At 43.6% G+C, this 27171-nt stretch overlaps 1 protein-coding gene across 1 annotated transcript in view; it reads right to left on the bottom strand.

Annotated features, from left to right (window-relative positions):
• Window positions 1-26597, bottom strand: part of LOC122935255 (ephexin-1-like) — a 55749-nt gene extending 29152 nt beyond the window's left edge. Inside the window, exons 1-6 of the mRNA XM_044291017.1 lie at window positions 26562-26597; window positions 24072-24246; window positions 17439-17713; window positions 15915-16075; window positions 14048-14200; window positions 9202-9331 (exon numbers count right to left, since the gene is read on the bottom strand). Of these exons, the coding sequence (XP_044146952.1) occupies window positions 9202-9331; window positions 14048-14200; window positions 15915-16075; window positions 17439-17713; window positions 24072-24246; window positions 26562-26597 (930 nt within the window). The remainder of the gene's footprint in view (window positions 1-9201; window positions 9332-14047; window positions 14201-15914; window positions 16076-17438; window positions 17714-24071; window positions 24247-26561) is intronic.
• Between the last annotated feature and the right edge of the window lie 574 nt (window positions 26598-27171).

The raw sequence follows: 27171 nt of genomic DNA, 5'->3' as shown, positions 1-27171 counted from the left end.
GACACTACTGTGTGGGGGGGGGAGTGTGGGGGGCACTACTGTGTGGGGGGGGGAGTGTGGGGGGGGGGAGTGTGGGGGGCACTACTGTGTGGGGGGGGGAGTGTGGGGGGCACTACTGTGTGTGGGGGAATGTGGGGACACTACTGTGTGGGGGGGAGTGTGGGGGACACTACTGTGTGGGGACAGAGTGGGGGACACTACTGTGTGGGGGGCAGTGTGGGGGACACTACTGTGTGGGGGACACTACTGTGTGGGGGGCAGTGTGGGGGATACTACTGTGTGGGGGGCAGTGTGGGGGATACTACTGTGTGGGAGGCAGTGTGGGGGACACTACTGTGTGGGAGGCAGCGTGGGGGACACTACTGTGAGGGGGGCAGCGTGAGGGACACTACTGTGTGGGGGCAGCGTGGGGGACACTACTGTGTGGGGGGCAGCGTGGGGGACACTACTGTGTGGGGGAAACTACTGTGTGGGGGGCAGTGTGGGGGGCACTACTGTGTGGGGGACACTACTGTGTGGAGGACAGTGTGGGGGACACTACTGTGTGGGGGCAGCGTGGGGGACACTACTGTGTGGAGGACAGTGTGGGGGACACTACTGTGTGGAGGACAGTGTGGGGGACACTACTGTGTGGAGGACAGTGTGGGGGACACTACTGTGTGGAGGACAGTGTGGGGGACACTACTGTGTGGAGGCAGCGTGGGGGGACACTACTGTTGGGGGACACTACTGTGTGGGGGCAGCGTGGGGGACACTACTGTGTGGGGGCAGTGTGGGGGACACTACTGTGTGGCGGGCACTGCTGTGTGGGGGACACTACTGTTGGGGGGCAGTGTGGGGGACACTACTGTGTGGGGGGCAGTGTGGGGGACACTACTGTATGGGGGCAGCGTGGTGGACATTACTGTGTAGGGGCAGCGTGGGGGAAACTACTATGTGGGGGGGGGGCAGTGTGGGGGATACTACTGTGTGGGGGGCAGTGTGGGGGACACTACTGTGTGCGGGACACTACTGTATGGGGGCAGCATGGGGGACACTACTGTGTGGGGGCAGCGTGGGGGACACTACTGTGTGGGGGGCAGTGTGGGAGACACTACTGTATGGGGGCAGTGTGGGGGACACTACTGTGTGGGGGAAATTACTGTGTGGGGGGCAGTGTGGGGGAAATTACTGTGGGGGGGGGGGCAGCATGGGGGTCTTTCTATTGGGGAGGCACTGTAGGGGCCATTCTATTATTTCTGGGGACACTATACAGGTATTATTACCTAAAGCACAATATAGGGTGTTATTATTACTGGGGGCACTCTAGGGGACATTATAACTGCTGTGGACAGTATAGGAACATTTGAAGTAATTTATCAAACTGGTGTAAAGTAGAACTGGCTTAGTTGCCAGTTTCTTTTGGAAATACAGTTCTACTTTACACCAGTTTGATAAATGACCCCAATTATGTCTATTAGGGTCACTATTTTTTCAGCAGTATAGTACCTGGGGCATTGGGGGGCACAACCGGCACAGTATCTCACAGAATCTCCTCTGATTCTGAGAGAAATGCATGTAGCTATGCAGCTGAAACAGGGAATAATATGACTGAGAGAGACATTAGGGAAACCCAATAAAGACACATTCCTTCACAGTTATGATTGTACAAACAAGCACAGCCATTATGCAAACCGTTTTTTGAAAACTCAGGTATGCTTTAAGGCTAATGTGACTTTGGTCTACTGCACATGGCTGCATACAGATGGGCGTTGTATACAGCAGTAATACATGGATTGTAGCCTTCTATAAGCTTATACTGTATGCCTCCAATTGTATACAAATTTGTGAGAAAAGAAGTTGTAGCATTCTGTATTATGGAGGCACTGCTTAAGGAGGAGAAGCACCATACGGTGGCACATGGAGTGCCTATAGCAGACCTTTGAATGGTTGACTTTGATCTATCTGAATTATTGTGAGTAATCAATCTTCCTTAGTAACATCTGTAGCCATGGAAACTAAAAGCAGGCAATGTTTGTTGCCATGGCTACAGAATTTTCTTTTTTTTAAGACTCATGGCACATAGGTTCATTTTTTTGATCTGGTGCAAGGACGGTAATGGTGGTAACTCCTGGTAATCCATTTCATTGTAGGAAATTGATAATCAGTAAGTTCAATGGGCTTTACTGTGAGCACGTCATAGCTGAAGTCAGGAAAGGGATTGAAACTTGGCATCTCTGTTTCTTACAATCTGTTTATTCAGACACAGTGCATGTGGCTAGGAGAGCAAATCACTTGCGTCACCAGGACTGCATCATAGGCTGTTGTGCTGACCTCCCATCTGAGGAATGCAAATATCTATATGCAAGTGCTATACACTATATGGTGGTATTATAGAGGTATTGTGGCATGACTATCGTTATTGATTATCCAATGAAATACCATCTATTACATATACCTAAAGTATTGGAAATACAGTGGGCCACGTTTACTAGCTTTTTACACTGGTCTTAGATTCCCCCCTACGCTGCCGTATGATTTGTCTAATTTATGACAAGACGTATATAGGTGCATCTATACTACACTAACCCCTGGCTGGCATAGCTTTGTGCCAAATGTTGGCAAATTTGCCAAGTCCTGGCCTACAATACACCCCGCCCTGCCCAACTGCCAAACATGGGGTGAAATCGGCCGCATGACGAAATATTGTCGCACAGCCGGTTAAAAAAGGGACATGATACTATTTTGTTCAACTAAAATAGTAGCAAGTCCCTTAATAAAAGACCCCCAAATATATTTTTACAAATTGTAGCAAAACAAATAGTACACCTACCCTGGAAATGATCTAAACTTGCACATTCGCATATAGGCCGTAACATTTGAGACAGCCTATATGTGTACACCACAAAACACCATTAGAACAACCAACTTCTGCATGTAGAGATGCCATTAACAGTCTCTACACAGCAGTGCCATATACAGTAACACAGCCTACATAGCAAAGCCCATTGCGCTGTGAGCCAGTGGTCATAGGAGGTTGCAAAACTACAGCCCTCCAGCTGTTGCAAAACCACAACTCCCAGCATGCCCTAATAGTTGTAGGCTATCCAGGCACGCTAGGAGTTGTAGTTTTGCAACAGCTGGAGGGCTGCAGGTTGAGCATCACTGCTCTAGAGGAGCTGCTCCTCAGTTCAGTTAGGAAAGTGAGATAGGGCAGTGACGGGACAGACACAAGGGACTGAGCACCAGCCTCTGAAAAACAAAAAGAGTATATATTCTGGAGTGTTCCGCAGCCATTACAGGGAGTTGCTGGATAAAGACTGTGGAGATGAGGCACGCTTAAGGCTTTGGGTTTTATAGTAAATTTGTCTGGGCTTGAAGCTTCCAGGCAAACCCAAGAGACAGACTAGTCATGTGTTAAAGTTATACTGTACACATTGCAGCTGGAAGTGCACCACTTGGCTGGATTAGAAAGGAAGCACAAATATACAGTGGCATGCTAAAGTTTGGGCACCCGCGGTCAAAATGACTGTTACTGTGAACAGTTAAGCAAGTTGAAGTATAATGCCCACTATAACAGCAATATGGAGCACCCACCCCAGTAACAACAGTCTTAGGCAGCATTCAGACCCATTCATTTTCAATGGGGATGGAAAAGATGCGGCTAGCACACAGTGTGCTGTCCGCATCCACATTTACAGTCCGCGGCCCCGAACTTCCGGTCCGTGGCTCCGCAAAAAAATAGAACATGTCCTATTCTTGTATGCAGCTGCCGGGTGCTGGCCCAGTGTTTTGCGGATTCTGCAATTTGCGAATCCGCAAAACACTGCGGACGTGTGAATGGACCTTTACTGTGTAGACTTAACTCAATCAGTCTACAGCCCAATTTCTGATCAACGAACAACTATTTTCTTTTTTATTTCATCTTACGTCATACTTGCCAACTTTTGAGAAGGGACATTAGGGAGAATCTAAAATGGGGCACAATGGCATAATGCTCTGCCCATTTATATAGGTCATCCCCAATCTGCGACCTTTGAAATCCAAACAGTGCATTTGATATGACCCCATTCATCACATCCCAAAATAAAGTATAGATCCCCTAAACTAATATAGACCACCAGACCAGACTCCCTAAATAAATATAGACCATACAGAGGCCCTGACCTATCATAGATCCCAGACTAGACTATCCCCACAATACAGTATAGACCCCAGACCAGATGTGTAGATACCTCTCCCTGTACCTTCACTACTCTTCGTTTTTGGGTCCAGCATCAGACAATGTCTTAAAGCTAGGGCCAGCATCAGGATGTTGTCTGCAGTGGCACCCAGGAGTGAAGAACAGTCCAGGAACAGAGATAGGTGGGTATACTCAGAGATGGAGATGTGCCTGCTCTAAAGAGTCTGAGATTTCCCCGGTTTGAGAGTCTCCTGGATATTCTGGGAGAGTTGGCAAACATGACTTAATCCAGGAGACCATGCAGGAGACAAATGAAGCTTAAGTTTAGATCTATGCTACAAAATTGTCTAATCTTACATTTTCCCAGAAATTTAATCAAAGGTATTTTAAAACTATCAGAAATGAATAGTTTCTCTTATTGTTTACCTCCCAGGCTCAGAAGTTTGGAGGGCTGAGGGTCTTTCTATATAATCTTCATTCTTGACACCAGCGTTCCTCAGATCTACATGTTTATGCTTCACGCAGACCAGCATATTGCACAGAGCTTGTTCTCAAGTCTGTTTACAAGGAACAACGCTCCATTTATTCAGCACCAATCTGCTCAATTTGGAGATTCTAAAAAGAGGTGTCTGAGAGAGCACGACGTGCTTTGAATCCCTTTAGACTTGGGAGGGTTCGGCTGTGGTTTGTAAATGACTATGTGGCAATACGGTGACCACATCATGCATTACAGAAGGTGGATTATTCATCGTCAGTAGACACTAGTAGTGGAGCCACATTTCTGTGTGATCTTTGCTGCTCGTGGACAAGGTGTATGAAAGGGAAATGAGCTACCTGTAGTGTACCTATGCGATTTGGAAACCACTTTAAGGGGCACTCATCTGATTGTATCCTCCATTAAGCAGATAAAATATAGTTATTACTAATTAGGGTATGTATCTGTAAAACCAATATGATAATTGTGCCATGACACATTATTGTATCACCATCTATAATGGTATAGCCCTGTGTGGTGCATGACAGCAAGACACAGAAAAGTCACGCAACCCAAAAATATGTCGGGCTTGTCAAGTCCAAAAGTTGCGTTTGACTTGCGACACAAAATCCATCATGTTTTTTTTTTTTGGAACTGTCACATCACAGCATGTCACATTGCAACGACATCGACAAACATGCCATGAAATGTATTGTGACTTTCTAGTCGCGTGACATCAAAGTGTACCCTTATGGACCCACCATTAGGGGCTTTTTAGTTGAGCTGTGCCAAGCTCCCCTATACATGGCCATTGCCCAATAACCTTACATAAGAAATGTAGGTAAAGTGTAGTAAACCATATACCTCCTACAGTAAATTATAGGAATATATGTACTGTATATATACAGCATGTTCGGAAAGTCTTCAGACCCTTTCACATTTCGTTATGTTGCAGCCTTATGCTTCAAAAAATCCCCCAATAATCTGCATTCTATTCTCCTTGTTGTTTCAAATTTATTAAAAGAAAAAACAAACATTTTGCCTGGAGTATTCAGACCCTTTGCTATGACACTTAAAATTTAGCTCTGGGGGCCTCCCATTTATCTTGATCATCTTTTAGATATTTCTACACCTTGATTAGAGCCCACTAACTGGTACATTTAGTTGATTGGACAGGATTTGGAAATCATATAGACCCCTGTCTATAAGGTCTCCCAGCTGACAATGCATATCAGAGCAAAAGCCAAGCTATGGAAAAAAAGAACAGCCTGTAGAGCTTAGTAACAGGATTGTGTAGAGGCACAGATCTGGAGAAGGGTACACTGCACTGAAAGTTCCCTAGAGAACAGTGGCCTCAAGAATGTGGAACAACTTCCTAGAGCTGGCCATCCTACCAAAGTAAGTAATCAGGGAAGAAGGGCCTTGGTAAGAGAGGTGACCAAGAAGCCAATGGTCAATCTAGCTGAGCTCCAAACATGGAAGAATGGAAGAAACATGTGCAGATGGAAGAAATTTCCAGAAGGTCAATCATCATTGCAGCACTCAACCAATCTGGGCGTTATACCAAAATAGCCAGAAAGAAGACTTTCCTTAAAAAAAGACACATGAATGCCTGTCAGGATTTTGCAAAAAGCACCTTAAGGACTCAGACTGAGACAGGTCTGATGAAACCAAGATTGAATTTTTTGGCCTCAATTGTAAGCGTCATAACCTGCCCCATATTATCCCTACAGTGAAGCATAGTGGTGACAGCATCATGCTGTGGGGATGTTTTTCATTAACTGGGACAGGGAGACTGGTCAGGATTGAGGGAAAGCTGAATGGAGCAAAGTAGAGAGATATTCTTAATGAACACCTGATCCAGAGGGCTCTGAATGGGCTAAAGGTTCACCTTTAAACAAGACAGTGACCCTAAGCACACAGCCAAGACAACACAGGAGTGGCTTAGGGACAACTCTGTGAATGTCTTCGAGTGGCCCAGCCAGATCCTTGACTTGAACCCACTTGAACATCTCTGGACAGAACAGAAAATGGCTGTCCATCGTCTGTTCACTTCCAACGTGACAGAGCTTCTGCAGAGAAAAATGGCAGAAAATGCCCAAATCCAGATGTACAAGCCTTGTGGCCTCATACCCAAGAAGACTGGAGGCTGTCATCACTGCCAAAGGGGCTTCAACTAAGTCCTAAGTAAAGGGTCTGAATACTTATGTCAATGCAAGATTTTTCTTTTTCTTTTATAATAAATTAGATAAGATTTTAAACATACTGTTTTCACTTAATCATTGGGGGTACTGAGTGCAGAAAGAAGAATGAAGAAACCTGAACTTTAGAAGGCAGCAACATAACAAACAGTAACAGCATGATTATGCATTTGCTGTATTATTAGACAGGTCAGCAAACTCCATGGCGACTGGCATTCTTTATAATGTTAGTAGAGGATATATTATTCCTTAAAGGGGTTGTACAGTGGCACTATGTTGATGACATATCAGGATAGATCATCAGTATCAGATCAGTTGCGATTACACTGCACCTCTGCCACAAGGGAGATGGCGTACAGGCAAATATTGAAGAGGACACAGTGTTATTATGCCACTACTGCACAACCTTTTAACATACAAAGATCAGCTGCTGCAGACCCTCTTTATGAAAAGCCAGAGGAAGCTTCAGTGATTGATTTTCATGCAGTGTTTCTGTTTTAACCGCTTCAGGACCAAGCCAATTTTGTTGGCAAAGTTTTCGTTATTGCCTTCCAAGAGCCATAACTTTTTTTTTAATTTTCAAATCACATAGCTGTATGGCTTGTTTAGTATGGTACAAGTATTTTTTTTTTTTTTATAATCATTTAATATTTCATATAATGTATTGTGAAACTGTCGGGTGTAATAGAAAACATAGCGCGCTATGGGTTATTTGGGTATCCGTTTTACAGAATTCATTATATAATAAAAGATGACATGAAAACTTCTGCGGACCAGTAGGATTATGGTAATATATTCATTTTTTTTTTAATGATTATATGTGTTTATAACACCTATAACATTTCATTTTTTCACAGCTGTGTTGTTTTTGAGAGGCGAGTTGTAGATACTATGTTTGGTAAATATTTTTTTTTCTTTTTAAATAATTTTTATCTCTTTTTTTAAATGCAGTTCTTGCACTGGAATTGTTTTTCTACATTGTAGACCATATGAGATATATAAGATATTGTGACTTGGTGATACCAATTAATATTTTTTTATATGATAAATGTGAAAGAGCTTTTTTGAATTTTTTTAATATTTGTGGGTTTTAAAACAACATATTGCCTTTTTTCAGTCCCCCGTGTAGATTTGATCAACCTTGTACTATGCACTGCAATACTTTTGTACAGCAGTGTATTATGATTTTACTGATATCCAGAGGCAAAGGCAGGGTGTAATAGAAGTCAACATCGGTTAACATGGCAGCCTTTGGAGCCTTCAGTATTGACCATGGTATCTGAAGGGGTTAAACATTTGGGATCTGAGTTAGGCTACTTTCACACCTGCGTTTAGGTGCGGATCCGTCTTTTTTTTTTTGTTCATGATAGTGCAAACGGATCAGTTTTGACTTTACATTGAAAGTCAATGGGGGACGGATCCGTTTGAAAATTGAGCCATATTGTGTCAACTTCAAACGGATCCGCCCCCATTTGTAAGTCTGGACGGATCCGTTTTCCTCCGCACGGCCAGGCGGACACCCAAACGCTGCAAGCAGTGTTCAGGTGTCCGCCTGCTGAGCTGAGCGGAGGACAAACGCTGCCAGACTGATGCATTCTGAGCGGATCCGCATCCACTCAGAATGCATTAGGGCTGTACGGATGCATTCGGGGCCGCTTGTGAGAGCCTTCAAACGGAACTCACAAGCGGAGCCCCGAACGCAAGTGTGAAAGTAGCCTTATCTGTAGAAACATCAATGGAATTTTTCCATTTTAATTTAAAAAGTACTTTTTTATGTAGCATTTTGACCCTTTCTCTTCACCCCCACACACTATATAACGAAGAAAAAGAAAGTTCCATACATCAATTAGTTCTACATATCATTTACCTTCACTGCACTATTAGGAACTCAATCAATTCACTGCGTAGGGGATTTATGGATAAAAGGTGTGACTAAAGGATTTTATAGAAAAGACAGCCACATTGGGAGCATAAAATCCCAAGAGAGCTGACTCATAGTACAATAAAACCTTTGCAAAAGCAACATTTTCTCATACCATGAAATGCCGCATAAGAACAGAACCAGATTTCATCATTACTAGGACTATGCAGAGTTAGGGCTTCCATGTAGGTACTTGAGTACGAATGTAAAAAATGTGGCCTGGCCCATTGGGCTCCTAGGCATTCTTCATTAGGACTATTGCTTTCTACGGAGAACATATCCGCACTCTCAGAGTTTTATGGACCCTGTATGGCAGTATATGCAGTCTGTATGGCTTTGTACTATAGTACACTGCAATACAGACTCCATGTCGGTGTGTATAAGCCCTAAGGGTCGGTGCACATGGCACTGGTGAGACTTTGGACCTTTGCTTGTACAATACCTGCACCAGGAGTTTAAGCCGTGTGATCCTCTGAAATGGCAAGATGAGGAACGAGGAGAATGGGAGACCTCGACAAATCGGGTTTGTTTCCAAATGTGCCACGGCTTCCCGAAATTCTGTCCTTTCTTGACTGATGAACAGAAACATAAAAAAGAAAAAGATTATTTAAGAGGACAATATAGGATTGGGTTGATAGAAAGATCTTTTTTGCTAACATAATTTATGTTCAACAGTCACGGCATGGCACTGCTCAAACAGTGTATCAGAATAGGCAATATTCTATAAGCTACACATAGCAGTAGCTGAAATATTTTCTCTGTAGGGCCAGTACTGTCCAAGGTCTAGTGCTGGTATAGCCAAGGGCAGACTTTATCACCATGCAAACCGAGTAAATGCTTGGGGCTCCAGAGATCATGGGGCCCCCTGCTGGCTATAAGTCATTAGCTGAAATAAAAACAAAAACATCAACAAGTGAAAGACACCGCCTAGTGCAGCCCCTACTGATGCAAGCACTTTTTTTTTTCAAAAATACCCCTCTTTTCCACCTCTATATCCCATGCTGTTTTTGGAGATTGCAGACAGGGAGAAAAAACGGCTTTACAGTAAAAAGAAGACGCCCATTGAGAAAAACCAAATGTCTCCTCCTCCCTGTGCCGATGGTCTAAATTAACATATCAGGCAAGAAAAACAGTGGGGGCATAGCAGGGGGCCTCTTTAAGGGGTCATCATTCATGCTCATTCTGGAAGGCTTGTGATCTTTAAAAGAGGTTTAATTTGGAAGTCATGGGGGTCCATCTGAAATATGAGTGATTGTCTTGTCCGCTGTAAATTATGCAGGTACTAGGCTTAGTTCTCAGCATGGCGCTGCTCTTGGGGCAAATTCAGGCAAGAGGTTGATCCAAAGAGGAGTCACTGACAGACAGGGGTGGACTGGAAACTTAAAGTGGCCCTGGAAAAAATACTAAAAGTGGCCCCGTTTTGTAGTCGGGTCGAACAGGGGCACATTATACTACCCCAACAGAACCAAATACCACAGCCCATCACAAAGTGCTGCCAGCAGCACAAAATACATCCCCAAAAACTTCCACTGACCACTTTCCAGGTGGCCTCCCCGGGCATCGGCCCACCGGAAAATTTACCTGTAAGGTCTATGGCCAATTGGCCCCTGCAGACTATGCAGACTTTGAAACTGGCTGACCTATTGCATTGTGTGCTTGGCAGCCGAAGACATCTGTGCTGGTCCCATGTTCATTCGTGCCCACAATGCTGAGAAAAATGATGTTTTAATATATGCAAATGAGCCTCTAGGAGCAATAGGGGCATTGCCGTTATACCATTCATACTTACCTCCTCCCCACTGCTCAGTCCTGTGTACTGGCTCCCGCTTGGTCATCTTCAGGTACCTATCTTGTTTACTTCCAGCCAGGAATGGACATAGTCATGATTGACTAAGCCAATGATTGTCTTCAGTGGTAACACGTCCCCAAATAGTGCATCAGTGTGGTCACGTGCCACTTGGGAACACGTTACTGCTGAAGCAAGTCACTGGTCAAAGTAGTTCCATATCCAGCAAAAAGATGGCCCAGCAGGAGCCAGGGCACAGGACTGAAGTAGCGGGGATCAGATAAGAATCTTTCAATATATGCTATGGGTAATAACTGAAAATTTTAGTAATCCTGGAAAACCTGGCTATCTTCTCTTATACTGTATTACAGATTTGTCTAAACGTAATATGAGTTGGAGAACACAACAACCATTTTATCAGTTGAGGTCCCAGCTCATGGACATTTTACAGTGTTATCTTCTAGTACAGGGATGGCCAACCTGCGGCTCTCTGGCTGTTGCAAAGCTACAACTCCCAGCATGCAAACACTGCCTACAGCAGGGCATGGGGGGAGTTGTAGTTTTACAACAGCTGGAGAGCTGAGGTTGGCCACCCCTGTTCTAGTATGTCAGAAGCTTGTTTAAAGAAGAATTCTTCTTCAAGCTTTTGCAGCCAACTATAAGCACACATATAATTTCTCCAGCACCACCAAAATATTTCCCATATAGGTAATAAAAAATCACGTCATAGCAATTACATTGTAAATAACATAGCTCGGATGGAAATTTTTTAATAATCTACGACAAAGATTCTGGACTAGATCCAAAGAGGACAACGATCCATTTATTTAGTGATGGGAGGATCCTCTTTGAAGTTATTTTACCAAGGTAATTCTGAAGCTTCCAGAGTATAACTAAGCAAGTGGAAATATTACCAATAGGGATGAGCGAATCGACTTCGGATGAAACATGCAAAGTTGATTCGCATAAAACTTTGTTTCAATACTGTACGGAGCGCTTGTTCCGTACAGTATTGAAACAAATTTTTATACGAATCGACTTCAGGTTATTCTTCCGAAGTCGATTCGCTCATCCCCTACCAGGATTATAGACATTCCTTACTTTTAATCCGCATGTCTTCGGCATATACTATTCTAATACATAAATGTAAGAAACCTATGCAAAGCACAACCTGTAACAGTGATTGAGAAGCATTTTGCGAATGATTACATCATTGTGTTAATTCTGCTGGACAGATCATTAAGGTTTTGCAGATCATAATCAAAGATCGAGCTTAGGAAAATATAAATCCTTGAGTTGTCGAGTTATAACTTCTCTTGTAACTATTTATGTTTCTAGAAAGCCTTGTTGACAACCAACATGTCCACCAACACAGGTTTCACAGATTATCATGCTGCTTTCTCAGACTACTGAAGGGGAGATCCTCTACATCTATAGGAAAGAAGGTTTGTACACCAACATAGAAGAGGATTCTTTACGGTAAGAGCAGTGAGACTATGGAACTCTCTGCCTGAGGAGGTGGTCATGGCGAGTTCACTAAAAGAGTTCAAGAGGCTCTGTCCTTCTTCTAGGACGTCTGCCTTGAAGCTTTCCATTGTCTTTTCTTTGTCTTACTAAATGTCTTCAAATTTTTGCTTTTTTGTGAAAAAAAAATCAATAAATATTTGATTTAAAAAATAAAAAAAAAGAGTTCAAGAAGTGCCTGGATGCATTTCTGGAGTATAATAATGTTACAGGTTACAGTTAATAGAAATCTAGAGAAGGGTCGTTGATCCAGGGAGTTTTTTTGATTGCCTGGTTGAAGTCAGGAAAAATTTTCCCCTAAAATGAGGAAAAATTGGGTTCTACCTTATGAGGATTTTCCCTTTCTCTGGATCTCTGGATAATAGGCTGACCTAGATGGATAGCTTTTTTCAGACTTAACCATTGTGATGCCATCTGCGCCTTAAATATGGGTAGTATAGGCGTATTCCAGTATAATAAATGACCCCCTATGTTACTATGTGTTCCTTATTATTGTTTGCATTTTCGCGGATGATCTTTAATTAAATTTTTGGCTAGTGAACCTATTGCACATATTATAGTACGAAGGGACTACAGAGGAAGCGTAACATAGGCTCAGACAGGAAAAAACACACTAAGGCCCCTTTCACACGGGCGTCATGTTTTTTGCCCGGATAAAAGGAGGGTGCGTTGCGGGAAAATGCGCGATTTTTCAGCACGCGTGCAAAACATTGTAATGCGTTTTGCACTTGCGTGAGAAAAATCGGCATGTTTGGTACCCAAACCCGAACTTCTTCACAGAAGTTCGGGCTTGGGATCGGTGTTCTGTAGATTGTATTATTTTCCCTTATAACATGGTCATAAGGGAAAATAATAGCATTCTTAATACAGAATGCAGAGTACAATAGCGCTGGAGGGGTTAAAAAGTAAAATTTTTTTTTTTTTACTTACCTTAATCCACTTGCTCGCGCAGCCCGGCTTCTCTTCTGTCTTCTTTTTTGCTGTGTGCAGGAAAAGGACCTGTGGTAACGGCACTCCGGTCATCACATGGTCCATCACATGATCTTTTACCATGGTGATGGATCATGTGATGACCGGAGTGACGTCACCACAGGTCCTTTTCCTGCACACAGCAAAAAAGAAGACAGAAGAGAAGCCGAGCTGCGCGAGCAAGTGGATTAAGGAGAGTTAAATTTTATTTTTATTTTTTAACCCCTCCAGCGCTATTGTACTATGCATTCTGTATTAAGAATACTATTATTTTCCCTTATAACCATGTTAGGGAAAATAATAATGATTGGGTCTCCATCCCGATCGTCAACTAGCAACCGTGCGTGAAAATCGCACCGCATCGTACTTGCTTGCGATTTTCACGCATCCCAATTCACTTCTATGGGGCCTGCGTTGCGTGATAAACGCACAATATAGAGCATGCTGCGATTTTCACGCAGCGCACAAATGATGCGTGAAAATCACCGCTCATGTGCACAGCCCCATAGAAATGAATGGGTCATGATTCAGTGCGGGTGCAATGCGTTCAACTCACGCATTGCGAGTATTCCATAGAGGAAAATCCACAATGTATCTGGCTGAAAAGCGCAGAGACAAAAATCACACCAAATTGTGTGGATTTTGCAGAGGTTTTGAGTGCAGAAACACTGCAGATTGATGCAGATTTCACTCTGCATTGAAAAGGGTGAGATCCACTGCAACCTACATTCACATACTGCGGAATTAAAATCCAGACCATGTGTCAAGTTATGTGCGAATCCCAGAGCAGACACTCTCCGCAGCATGTGGATGACATTCTTTTACAATCTCATCCCCTTCACTGTTACTGGAAACACTACAGATTTTCCGCACACAATTCTGCTGCAGAAAATCAACAGTGTTCATGCTACATGTGGCCGTCCCCTTACAGGCATGTAGCACGACAAACACGGAGTGGATAGCAGAGATTTCTTGGTCACATTTACATTTCTGGCATTGCTGAACTCACAGCAGCTTCCTGTGCGCTCTCTCCTGGTAGGTCTGGTTGCAGACATAGGTGACATAGACACTAAAGTGGTTTTCTGCATGCTTGAAGACAATGTCACAAACATCAGACATCACCAAGTTCTCTTCAAATCTCTGCTCCAGATCCAGAAGGAACCTAGGAAAAGAGGCATAAAAACACTTATTTTAGCTTTTTGATGACCCTACCCACCGTCTCCTATGGTCAACAGAACATACCACCAATATCTGAGCCTAGAACATGCTAAAACCCCTCTCTTATAGATTGTATGTGTAAGTCCATAGCAGCAGTTTACTTTTCTTAGCTTGCGAAAGTTTACTCAACCGATAAAAGGTGATTCTAAGTTTTTCTACATTCTTAAGGCTGTATTACACAGCCCGATGTGGCAGACGATTGTTTGGTGGGAAGCGTTCGCTCCCGGCAATCGTCTGCTCGCTAGCGGAGAAGGCCGCTGCTATTGCATGCAATGATCTCCTCCGCAGCATGGGGAGGAGCGATCGCTATGCCATGCCATATAACGGTTTGCCGGTGGCAGATCATGTTTAGACACCACAATCTGTCACCTGCAAACAGTAATTTTTTAACAAGCCAAAAGATTTGGATTGTCCGATGAACGAGCTCATTTCTTGGGGAATCGGCGGCAGTATTACACTGCCAGATGATTGCTAACGAGCATTCATACGAACGGTTGTTAGCGATCATCTGCCAAAAAATCTGCTGTAATACAGGCTTTAGACCAAGCAGCATCATGTTACAATGGTTCTGTTGTGAAGTTTACTGGATGGAAAATGATAGGGAGGGCAGGAGAGGTTACAAGTATCACAAGATCACTTTCCTGTGTATCACTTTCCTGTGTCTGTGAGCATTCACAAAATATGTGCATATATTAAAAGAAGTTACTCTGTGTGATTCCGTTTCCGTATGTCCGTTCCGCAAAAAAGTAGAACATGTCCTATTATTGTCCGTATTACGGACAAGGATAGTCCTGTTCTATTAGAGGGCAGCTGTTCCATTCTGCAAAACACGGAATGCACACGGACGTCATCCATATTTTTTTGTGGATCCGTTTTTTTTGCAGACTGCAAAATACATACTGTGGTGTGCATGAGCCATTAGGCCTAGTTCACACTTCAGTTATTTGGTCAGTGATTTCCATCAGTGATTGTGAGTAGTGTTGAGCGAACTTGAGTTCGGCGTCTAAAGTTCGGGTTATCGAAGTATCCCGTTATGGATTCCGCTACCACGGACCATAACGGAATTTAGAATCCATAACGGGATACTTCGATAACCTGAACTCGAACTTTAGACGCCGAACTTAAAACACAAGTTCGCTCAACACTAATTGTGAGCCGAAACCAGAAGTGGAGCCTCCACAGACATAGGGTATAATGGAAAAATGTGTGTTTTAATGTGTTTTTGACCCACACCCAGTTTTGTCTCACAATCACTGATGGAAATCACTGACCAAACACTGAAGTGTGAACTAGACCTAAGGTTTTATTGACACATCAGTGATTTGGTCAGTGATTTCCATCAGTGACTGTGAGACAAAACTGGGATTGGGGCCTCAACAGACATAAGGTATAATGGAAATATCTGCAACCTGTTCTGTGCAGAAGGAAATCACTGACTGTGTGAATAAGGCCTTAGACTGTGCAGGGACACATCCTAACTGGTAACACCCATCCGGACCTTCAGGAGTAAAAAAGCAATGGCACAACATAGAGTAATAAGAATACCGTAGATGCTCTAGATTTGTTATTACATGGGGAATGCATGCCGGGAAGGTTTACTGGTCCTTTTATGAGAAATAGTCCCATTTGACATGCGCAAGTCTGTTGTTAATACATACCTTTCACTAGTGGACAGGACCTCGAGTACATTGGAGAATATGAAGTGCATTTCTGAAGGGTGTATGGTGGCTTTCAGTCTGTCACTCTCCATGAAGTGAGAAACCAGAAGACGCAGGCTCTTGTAGTAAGATGCTTCTGAAGTCACCAGTTCAAACATTGCCTAAACATCAGCAAGAAATATACAAGATACAGAAGGTAGAAACAACATTCCACTTTCAACCACATTTTTGTCTACACTAATGCTGGAGAACATTTATCTCTTTGCAATGCAATCATTAATATTTGGTTGATTAACCCTATATCAGGCCGGTGGAGCATACAATCTTAGCTTTATACAGTTGGGAAGGTTCTGTTTCTCTGAAAAATGTCATTCTGAAAAATCTATTTTTAATGTAATTTATCCCAGAGATTGCAGTTGCAGAGAATTGTTATTTTCCTTGCAATTCCCAAGATCATAGGTCAAGGCGACAATCAATGAAATCTACAGTGACTCTAAAAGTATTCACCATCGTGGGCCTGTCTATATTTTACTTAATAGGAACTCGTGAGGGAGGCCTACAATGGATCTATATCACTGGCTATTGCTACTTGCCCTCCCCATAACATCTCAATGAAGCTTCCCAGCCGGTCATTTGTAGGGTACAGCAATGTAAGGCATAGGGACAGATATGGTGGAGCACATGGTCAGCCCAGGTTCCTCTACACCGTAGAAAGTCACTTGCTCTCATTTTTGGCTCATGAACATGGCTGTATTATGGCTCTGAGGATAGCCTTCTATTTAGTGCCAAGGATGGGATAGCATTCTGTCCGTAATATGGTCCTGTTCGTAATATATTTCTGTGCATGACCTGAAAAAATCCTTATAGGTGTATGGAAAGGCAGGGATTTTTATTACTAACACAAGTATATGGACGGACAGAAAGTTGCAACCACAGAAAGTTGGAGGGTACAGTGATTTTTGATCTTTAGTCACCCTGTCAATAAATTTATATAAAAGTATATATGGATTTTCTGCCACTATTTCATTCTCCCCTTTCAACCCTATGCATTGCTGTCAACCTTCTCCATATTACTCCCATAGTCACACCATGTGCATTATGAGCCTATTTTTTATAAGGGAAGCACGAGCATGTCAATAATGAGATCGGCAAGACCACATGACGGCGGGCATGCCCCTTGAGAGCTGGCAAAATAAATTCTTAGGTCTAGCATTTCCATTAATTTCAAAAGAGGAAACATTTCAACAAAAAAAAAGGTATCAAATACAGCAAAACAAGGAATTTTCTAATAAAAATGATGCACTATAATGTGCATATTTGCAAGAAACATAACATTCTTGACAGAAAATCTGCTTTAAAATTTGCATGTAGGGTACTGTAGGACCTTCATCAAATATGATGGATTTAGGACAACAGCTTACTTTATGGGTCTCTAACAGGACTGCCATTCAAACAACTTTAGTGCTTTATCAGAACCATGCTGACTTCTCAACACCCTCTTCGATATCATATTACATATCTTACCTCCTGAAGCTTGATTTCTTGGGGTTGTAAGACAGTTAGAACCCCGCTGTTCTTGATTTCCGGAAGATCTTGCCATAAGTTGAAGCCAGAGCAATTGTTTTGCAGGCGTCTGAAAGTGGAGTTAGATCTTTGATGCTCTATGGGTGGGGGAGACCCCTTTTCTGGGGTTTTGGGACTATCTGGTGTTTGAGGAGTCTGTACATAATTATCCTGAAGTCTTCGAGCTTCAATCTCATGTTGGGTAGATTTATCTCTGTATTCCTGGTACAGGAACTCTCCAGAAGAAAGACAACATCAATTAGCATCAACTCGTTTAACTAACTGGATTCCATGCAAATATAGTTAACACTTCAGACATTCATAAATGAGAATGCAGACCCTGGTGTATCATGCATGGATAAGGAGCTTATAGTAAAATAACCACTATAAAAGGATAAACTGCCTGCTCAGGTAAAAGTATCAAATTGCATGTTATGGTCCTTAATAGTCCACATGCTGTAATCCCTCCTCCACTCGTTTGAAAAGTCTTGACACGAGCATAACCAGGTACATAAACAGAGGAATAAAATATTACCAGTATTGGAGAGCGGGAAGGAAGCATGCCAGACATATTTGTGTTGTCTGTTCCAAGACACTAGCAGTTGGCAGCATACATAGAGATGAGGGGCCCCATAGTAAAAAAAATTAAATAAAAGATTAAAACGACTCTTCCTGGTAGTGATGGTTAACTTAACACTAATAAACTATTTAAGTCCGACAATCCAAAAAGGTTTTTTTGGTTTCCAAATATAAATGAACTTAAATGATTAATCTCATTAATTGTGAAACAATTATGGATGTCCCGATTTCAGTGCCAGTCCCAGAAGTGGAGCTTTTGCTGTTGTTTTCATACAGGCAGAGAGCTTTTGGGGTCTGTGACGTTCTGGAAGGTTTCTGTTTGCTAAGCCACCCCACTTCTCTCTAATGAACTGAGCCGGGTGGCCACCCCTCTTTATTTCGTCACAGGCACAGAGAACGGAGGAAGCTCCTTGCCCGAGTCCAAAACACTTTCGGGAACGGCACTTAAATCAGGACACCATAAAGGGTTCAAAATTCAAATTTACTAATACGTTTAATTAATTTACATTTGGAATTTAACAGTTTGGGGTGTATATGTGTGTGTCCTTTAATCCTGACATAGTACTCGACTCAAGGAGGGCGCAGTAACAGAGATGGACACAGCAGAGCTGAAAGGAACAGAACTTTACTCCAGTTGGGGAAACAAGAGTAATAGTTAACAGTGGCACTGTAGCTTGGCTGTTACAGTCACAAGTGGGCACACAGCTGGGCGGCTACAAGTATTGGCACACAACCTGACAGTTGCAGTCTCTAATGGGCACGTACGTGGCTTTGGGGATACAGGCTATTAGGGGTACACAGCTTGGCAGTTGCAAGTAATGGCCTTACAATTTAACAGTACAGTCACAGCACAACTCGCGGAATATACAGTATTTCTGCAGTGTCTTGCGGGCCTGACACGGTCTTGGTCTCTTATTATACTTTCATGGCTACCAACCGCCTTGGTACAGGAGCACACTAAATATAGGATACACAGGTTCTTCTTCATCATCTTAGAGCACTCTCCCCGATGGACCCAAGTAAGGGCAGCAGTCTGTTTTGAGATCAAGATAGTGGAAGCGGTCTTCAGGATTCCCAAGGAATGCTAGCAAGGCCCAACTCCTTTCAACAGCTGCAGTGTCTGTCCGGCCCAACTGTCTCAACCGTGAGAAGCTCTCTATACTTCACAAAACACATACCCTGAGGCATGGCCAAAACACCTCCTAAATACTGGTGCTCCACCTTATCACAGAGCTTATGTGACCCAATGCTTTTTCATCTGCACACAAGACCATGCTAGCCCACCATGCCCACTGTATACAGTGCAAACCACAACAATTGCATCCTAAAAGGCACATTATCTGTAACATAAAGACATGTCAACAGTGCATAGCAATGTAACAGAACACACGTATCGAGAATATCCACAGTTCAAGTCAGCTTACAGGGGCTATTCACAGGATAGAGGATAAGTATCTGATTTAGTGTGGGTCTGACTGCTAGGACCACCACCGATCAGGAGAATGGGGGGTCCCAAGTTCTCCCAATGAATGGAGGGCATGCTGCTTAGCCATAGTTCTCTATGGGACAGCCCTCGGTTAGCTCCTATAGTCCCGCATTGGGTAAATGGAGCTGCATCGCCGCATCCTCAACCGCCGTTCCATTCATCATTCCTTACCTTGCTAGGGGGCCACATGAATTAAAATTTTGCCCCTGCCTTACCCACCAGTACCATTCTCATCATTAATTCTAAAATGTTAAAACCTACTAACTGTATATTCTATGTACAGTATATTTTTACAATGCTACTTCTATAGGATAATACTCATGTATGTAATCAAGTTCCTTTTTCATTGTACATACAGCAGGAAAATGTACTAAAACCTAGCCAAACTGATCTCGTTTTGGAAAATCATTGCCAACCACTGTTCTCAATATAACATTGCCCTTGGATATGGCTAGCCTTGTATTATACACAAGAACAAAGCAAACAGAAATGAGTGAATCAGGTCGGCTATGGAGGCGAGAATAAAAGCAAAATGAGTTCTTCATCACATTGAGGACATAGAGAAAGAAGCGTGAGCGCTAGAAAGGGTGCAGCATTAGGTCTCTTTCACACTGGCGTGTGCGCCCCGTTGTCGTATTGCGGACTGCATTTGCGGATCCGCAATACACAGGTGCCGTTCCGTGGGCATTCCGCATCACGGATGCGGACCCATTCATTCGAATGGGTCCGCAAATCCGGAGATGTGGAATGGTGCGGAACAGAACCACGGAACGGAACTACGGAGTGCTTCCGTGGGCTTTCGTCCCGTACTTCCGTTCTGCAAAAAGATAGAACATGTCCTATTTTTTTGCGGAACGTCTGGATCGCGGACCCATTCAAGTGAATGGGTCCGCTGCAGCTGCCACACAGACTGTGTGCCGCAATACGGCAACGGGCCACACGCGCCAGTGTGAAAGAGGCCTTACTGTGATACAGCACGGAGGACATTATCTGAGCATACATTGCCTACAGGACGGCCATAGGTTTGCATGCATAAATATCCCATTTAGCTAAATCACAGCATTTAAACCAGCAAAAATCTATAGAGCTCTGCTGTAATTCAGCATTTTGGCAGAATCGGTAGGAGTGGTTCCCATGTCAACGATTTGCGAGCTATACTTTCCTATTGACTCAGAGACGATAAATGCTAATTCACACATAACTGCATCGATCTGCAAAGACAGGCCGCAGCGCTTAGCCAGTCAAACGCTGCAAACGTCTTCGGCTTTAACCAGTCAAATTCTGTTTCACTGTCTGCCGTCATTATCATGCTGTGCCCGAGTTCACTGACTGTGGCTGTAACAATACGCCGGCAGAACATTTTGTCTTCGTCTCAGGCGTAATGGGGCGTGAATCTCAGAGCTGACACATCCCCTGTATTTTTGGCTCTGCATGTTGTTGGCTCAGGAGTGATTTTTTTTTTTTTGCCCCCTCTCTAAATATACGAAATGAATGAGACTGTGGAGTAACACATTACTTGTCTGCCTAAGCATGGGTCATACAGTATTTCCCAAACTATGATTATATTCATAGGCGCCACCGGCTTATGGGTCAGAGAAAAATGCATTTCTTTCAAACTTTGGGTTTGATTCATAATGATAATAATAACTTTTAATCTAGAACGGGGCACTAAATTGCCATACAAGGATGCCTGTCAGAAAGCCAGGGTCTTTAGTATTCATTTAGTTAGTATTATAGTTTAGGCTCATGGCTGGCCTCAGTCAGGATAATGCCCCGAGCAGTGCCTTTTATTAATGCCTCCACTTATGATGTACCATCGAGTGCCCAAATGCCAAGTGCACTGCCAGACAGCTGCCTAAATGAGATAGCCCAATCAATTTGGGACATGCAGATGGATCCCATAGGCTTGGGCGTCAAGTATGGGATGAGGGGCGCAAGCTCCAGAGGTGCCCATTTCAGTAGTGAACTATGGTACAGCATAGGACGCACACCCCTAAGGCAAAGTTCACAACATGTATTTTACTAAAGGATCCGCACCAGAAATCTGAGGCTGACATTTGGATTTCTTCTACAGAGGCGCCAAGGATCTGCATGAGGATTAGTCCAGGCCATAAGGATCAGAGGTGCACCACATGGTTCAGTTCACAGATTTGCCTACTTTGTGTATTTTACTAGAGCAGGGATGCTCAACCTGCGGCCCTCCAGCTGTTGTAAAACTACAACTCCCACAATGCCCTTCTGTAGGATGATAGCTGTAGGCTGTCAGGGGATGATGGGAGTTGCAGTTTTGCAACAGCTGGAGGGCCGCAGGTTGAGCATGCCTGTACTAGAGGATCCGGGTTGAAATCTGAGGCTGACACTCAAATTTCTGCAGCGGGTCTGAACAAGCAGTAGTCCCACTGTCATTCTAACAAACCGGATCCGGTATGAAAATGAATGTAAGTCCACGTGCCGGATCCACTTTTTTAGTTACTGAAAAAACAAATCCGGCACTCATTGACTTACAACGATTTTCATACCGGATCCGGTTTGTTGCGTTTTGATTTAATACAACCGGATGCGGCTGAAACGGAGCCATCCGAATGTATTAAATACAACGGATCAGTTTAATTCAGGTTTTGAGATCAGCAGGATCTTAAAACCTGAATCAAAAACGCAGATGTGAAAGTAACCATAAATCCTCTATGTATGAACTTAAATGGGTTATCCCATCTTAGACAATGGGGGCATATTGGGAGGATATGTCCCCATTGTCTGATAGGTGCGGGTCCTACCTCTGCGACCCATACCTACAAGGAGAACGGAGCAGAGAAAGTTCAGGAGGGTGCACTGCGCATGCGCAGCCGCCCTCCATTCATTTCTATGGAGCCGCCGAAAATAGCCGGGCGCTGGCTTGGCTATTTCCGTCGGCCCCATAGAAATGGATGGGAGCGGTGGCCGCGCATGCGCTTCCATTAACTTCAATGGGAGAGGCGGGGTGATCCCGGGGTAATCCAGCCACAACTCTCCCCTTCTCCGTTCTCCTTGTAGGTGCAGGTCCCAGAGGTGGGACCCGCAACTATCAGACAATGGGAGCATATCCTAGCGATATGCCCCCATTGTCTAAGATAGAATAACCCCTTTAACAGAAGGCTAGCCTTGTTTATGCCACTATTGTATTTTACAGTTTTTTAACTTGCTACTTTATTTGTTTAAAAAAAGTAAAGAAACAGGACATATTGACGGACAATTGATCTACGGTCATCATCCTTTTTTATCTAGTTTGCATCACATCCATTTGGAAACATTGCTTTATAAATATGTATCAGAAAATGCAGCATACTGCAGTATTCGGTGTGGTAAACTAACAAACATGGAGATGGAGCAGACACCGGTTCCAGTGATTGCATGCAAAAAAAAGACTCAGGAAGTCTGCAGAGACTGACCTATGACATGACCACAGTTCAATGACTGGGTGAGCTGGGGTACATGAGACCCATTGTGTCTCTGTCTACAAGGGCCCACATTAAAGCGGGTTTCCCATAAAATATTTTCTACAATTGTTCAAACCAGAACCTGGATCTGAATACTTTTGTAATTGCATGTAATTAAAAATTTGGTATAGCCACTGAGTTATTCAATACAACGCATCTGTATAGCGCCACCTGCTGTTTGTTCTTTTCCTCATTTCTCTGTCCACCTCATTGAGGTGGTCGCACATGCCTGGTTCCATGCTTCATCTACCACCAGCTGTATCTTCTGTTGGAAGCTGAAAGGCTAGTTTCACACCAGTGTTAGAGACAGTTTCTGTCGGAACAGCCTGCTGGAGTTCTCTGGATCCAGCATAGCCGGAAATTGCCGCCTGCCCTCTGGACCCCATAGACTATAATGGGTAATGACGGAGATCCAGATACTCCCTAGCATATATGCCAGGATTTGGCTGGACAAAAACTGTGGTGTGCAGCAACTTTTATCCGGCTGAATCTGCCGGTTCCTGTTTTAGTCAAGGAGGTCTAGTGGGCAGACAGCACTTTCCAGCTATGCTGGATCCAGAGAACTCCGGCAGGCTGTTCTTTGCCGGATGTCGCTAATGCTGGTGTGAAACTAGCCTAACAGTTAGGCCTCATGCACACGACCGTGCAGTTTTTTGCTGTCCGCAAACCGGCTGAGAAAAGACACATCCTTGAGCAGCAAGCTTGAAATAAATGTAGAGCAATTGGAGTAATTAATGGGGAGATCTCTGGATCCATCCGTGGCGTCCGTGTTGCATCAGTGGTTTTCACGGACCCATAGACTATAATGGGCATGATCGATCTGTGAGCACTGACAAAATACAACATGAATCCGTGCTAAAAACACAGACCCACGGAGCGTGCTAAAACGCTGATGTGTAAATACACACATTAAAATGAATGGGGACGTGGGCCGTCCATGGAGAACACGTACAGCACACGTCCATGAATCACTGATGTGTGAATGAGGCTTAAGGCATTGCTGTTTGCAGAAATTTGCGCAGGTCAATTAAGCAGTTACTAATGCACGGCTCTCACCTACGTGTCCTATTAAGGTTTTCCAGGAGTCTGCAGGCGCAGGGTAAACAGCTGGCAGTGCCTCTGTGCTGGTAGATGTGCACTCTGGTGGGGAGGGGGTGTCAGCAGGTGGGTTGCTGGAGTCCTCATTGTGAAGATATTCCCTGGAAGAAACAAAAGGAAATCTGTGACTAATCTAATGATTTCGAGCCCCTCACATGTAAAGACACCTGCCATTATTAGCAACACTTCTTCAATTGAACAACTGTATTGGTTTTATTATATTGACATATTCTGCTGGGGGGGGTGTCCACCATCCTAGAAATGTAGCATGTTTGCAGACACGGACCCAGTGAATTGAACTGGTCCACGATCTGTTCTATTTTTTGGGGTGCGGAGGCACGGACCAAAATCCCACGGAAGCGATTTGTAGTGCTTCCGTGGGCTTCCAATCCATGCCTCCATTGCACACCGCACCGTATCTTGAGTACATCGTATCATATCCTATTTTTTTTGCGTTGAGAGCCGTCTCTTGTGGATCACGGACACATTCAAGTCAATGGGTCTGCATCCGCAAACGGCGTGCACATGGACGGTGCCTGTGTATTGCGGACCACTATTTGCTTGTGTGCATGAGTCCTTAGGCCTTGTTGACATTTCTGTGTCCGTTTTACGTCCGTTAAAAAAAAAAATCTGTCTGTGTCACATCCGTGACACATCTGTGTTTTTGGTCCATGTGTCCGTTTTTTACCCTCTGTGTGTCATCCTTATCCACATGTGCTGCTCAGCTGAAAATTAGTTTTCAGAGCATCTCCTATCAGTCTTCAATGAAAAATGAACGCAACACGGATCCCATCCATGTTGTGTCCATGATTTTTTACTAACCCCTAGACTTCAATGGGTGTGCTTGGTCCGCATCACGGACCAAAGTAGTGCATGTCTCTATGACCCACATTCAGTAAAAAAAAATACTGATATGTGACCAGATGCATTAAAATGAATGGGTATGTGTACTGTCTGGGAAAATGCGAACAGCACAGTGTGAATGAGGCCTAAGACCTCATGTTGCTGCTAAGTATGCTATGCACACTGCCCCCACCCTTGGGATGATGACTGACAGTTTTTCCTATGAACAGCAGGACAAAACAAATCTATCACTGCCTGGAGAACGTGGCCAGCATGCATAGCATTGGACTTATGTCTGCCAGTGCTAGCCACGTGCACATTCACAGCTGATGTTCTTCAAAACGACTGCACTGGGTCCGTCACTACACTATGCAGCCCTGATGAGTTCAGTGTGTTAGATGAAACACGTAGGATCAGAGTAATGTGTTTTATCGCATTTCAGTGGGACGGCTAGAAAGGTTCCAGGTGTGGTTTGTAGGATGCACCTCTCGGGGACGTTTAGTCCAATTGCCGACGCTAATTGAGAGCTACTGTATATGATTTCTTAATTTCTACATTACCTTTTGAAGGGGGTCACTGTTTGCACTTGATAAATCTTGGTATAGGACCGCGCTGCTCCAAAACTCCAGAAGGTATCCCTCATTTGATGAAGGCCAAAAACCGCATTCAGATATAGGCAAACATCGATGGTCCACAGAACTCCTCTTATATTCAAATCAATCCTTCTTTTTATAAGATGCCATCACCCGAGTTCAGCCTGCTTGGAGAGGTACTTCCTTATCCAATGCGGTTTTTGGCCTTCATCAAATGAGGGATACGTTCTGGAGTTTTGGAGCAGCGCGGACCTATACCAAGATTTATTGACTGACTGTGTGAATTAACCCACTTCACTTTGGGACCTGCAGCGCCATCAACAGGCAACGTAATTGAGAAATCTGTTTCTGTGACTGTTTGCACTTGAGTTGACTCCACTGGGGGACCATTCTATACCGTACTATTATTTTGAAGTTAACTTACTGAAATAATGTTTTAATAATAGCGTTTCCCCTCCAGAAATTTGGATCAAGAAATGTAAGAGGTGATACTTATGACTTGAATCTAAAGACATGATTGTGATTGGAGCTGACAAGTTGCTTTTAATGGCTAAGGGCACCTTGCCTTGGATTTATTTTTTTGTTTTGTTGAACTGCATGTATTTTGTGGTAAATAAAGGCTTTTGTTGAGTTTTTAATAAAAAATTGTGGTTCTCTTGGCTTCTGCAGCTAGCGTGTATATACACTACATAGCAAGCTGCAGAATGCAATGCACTAGCAAGTTGTCAGACTATACTGTATGTCTAATGGCTCAGTTTTAGCACCCTTCTCTTTCTTCTCCTGGATGTTCTTTTTAACCTTTACAATAACCACACATAACCTGATTTTTTTCAGCATTTTATGACAATTCAATGCAGTAAAACTAAAGAACATATTTATCAAGAATGGCATGGCCTCAAGACTTTGCAATAAAATGTTTATTATCACAGTCCATATGACTTTCTCCGGTCATTTCCTCTAATCAGTGCTTGGCAATAACCTGTAGAAGGAAGATCTTTTATATAGTACTTACTCTTCCCTCGCTCCTCTGATGCTGCTGACTGCACATGCTGCGGGCTCGTCCACTCAGGTCCTGGCCAGTGCTGGCCGCTTCTTTTCCTGTTCAGCTGCTTTGCTATAATGCAGCTAAACAGAAAAAGAAGTGGATGGGACCTGGGCGGAAAAGCCTGCATTTGGGAGTGCAGTGCAGACCGCAGCATCAGCGGAGTGAGGGACAAGTACTATGTAAAAGATCTTCCTGCCAGGGGTTATTGCTAAGCACTGATTAGAGAAAATGACCAGAGCACCCCTTTAAAAGAAATCCATCACATTAAACATGGTGTCTGATCTGCAGGCATCATGTTATAGAGCAGGAGTAGATTAACTGATTTATTTATAGCTTTATGGGAAAAGGTTCCGTAAAACTTGCATTTCATTAATTTATATCCCTGCTCTTTCTATATGTAGGATGTAAGCCGTGTACCGGGTGGGCTCCCCAGGATACAGCGAAGTCACGAACGATGAAATCAACACTGACACCAGCTTTTTTAAAACAACCTTTTTACTGAAATGTAGTAATGAATACAATTCCAAATGCCATAAACAAAAAAATGAATATACATATATCCAGCCCAAAGGCTGAG

Source organism: Bufo gargarizans, chromosome 4 (genome assembly GCF_014858855.1).
Source record: "Bufo gargarizans isolate SCDJY-AF-19 chromosome 4, ASM1485885v1, whole genome shotgun sequence".
NCBI lineage: Eukaryota > Metazoa > Chordata > Amphibia > Anura > Bufonidae > Bufo > Bufo gargarizans.
The sequence above is the reverse complement of the archived record's forward strand: the minus strand, read 5'-3'. Positions and strand labels throughout refer to the sequence as shown.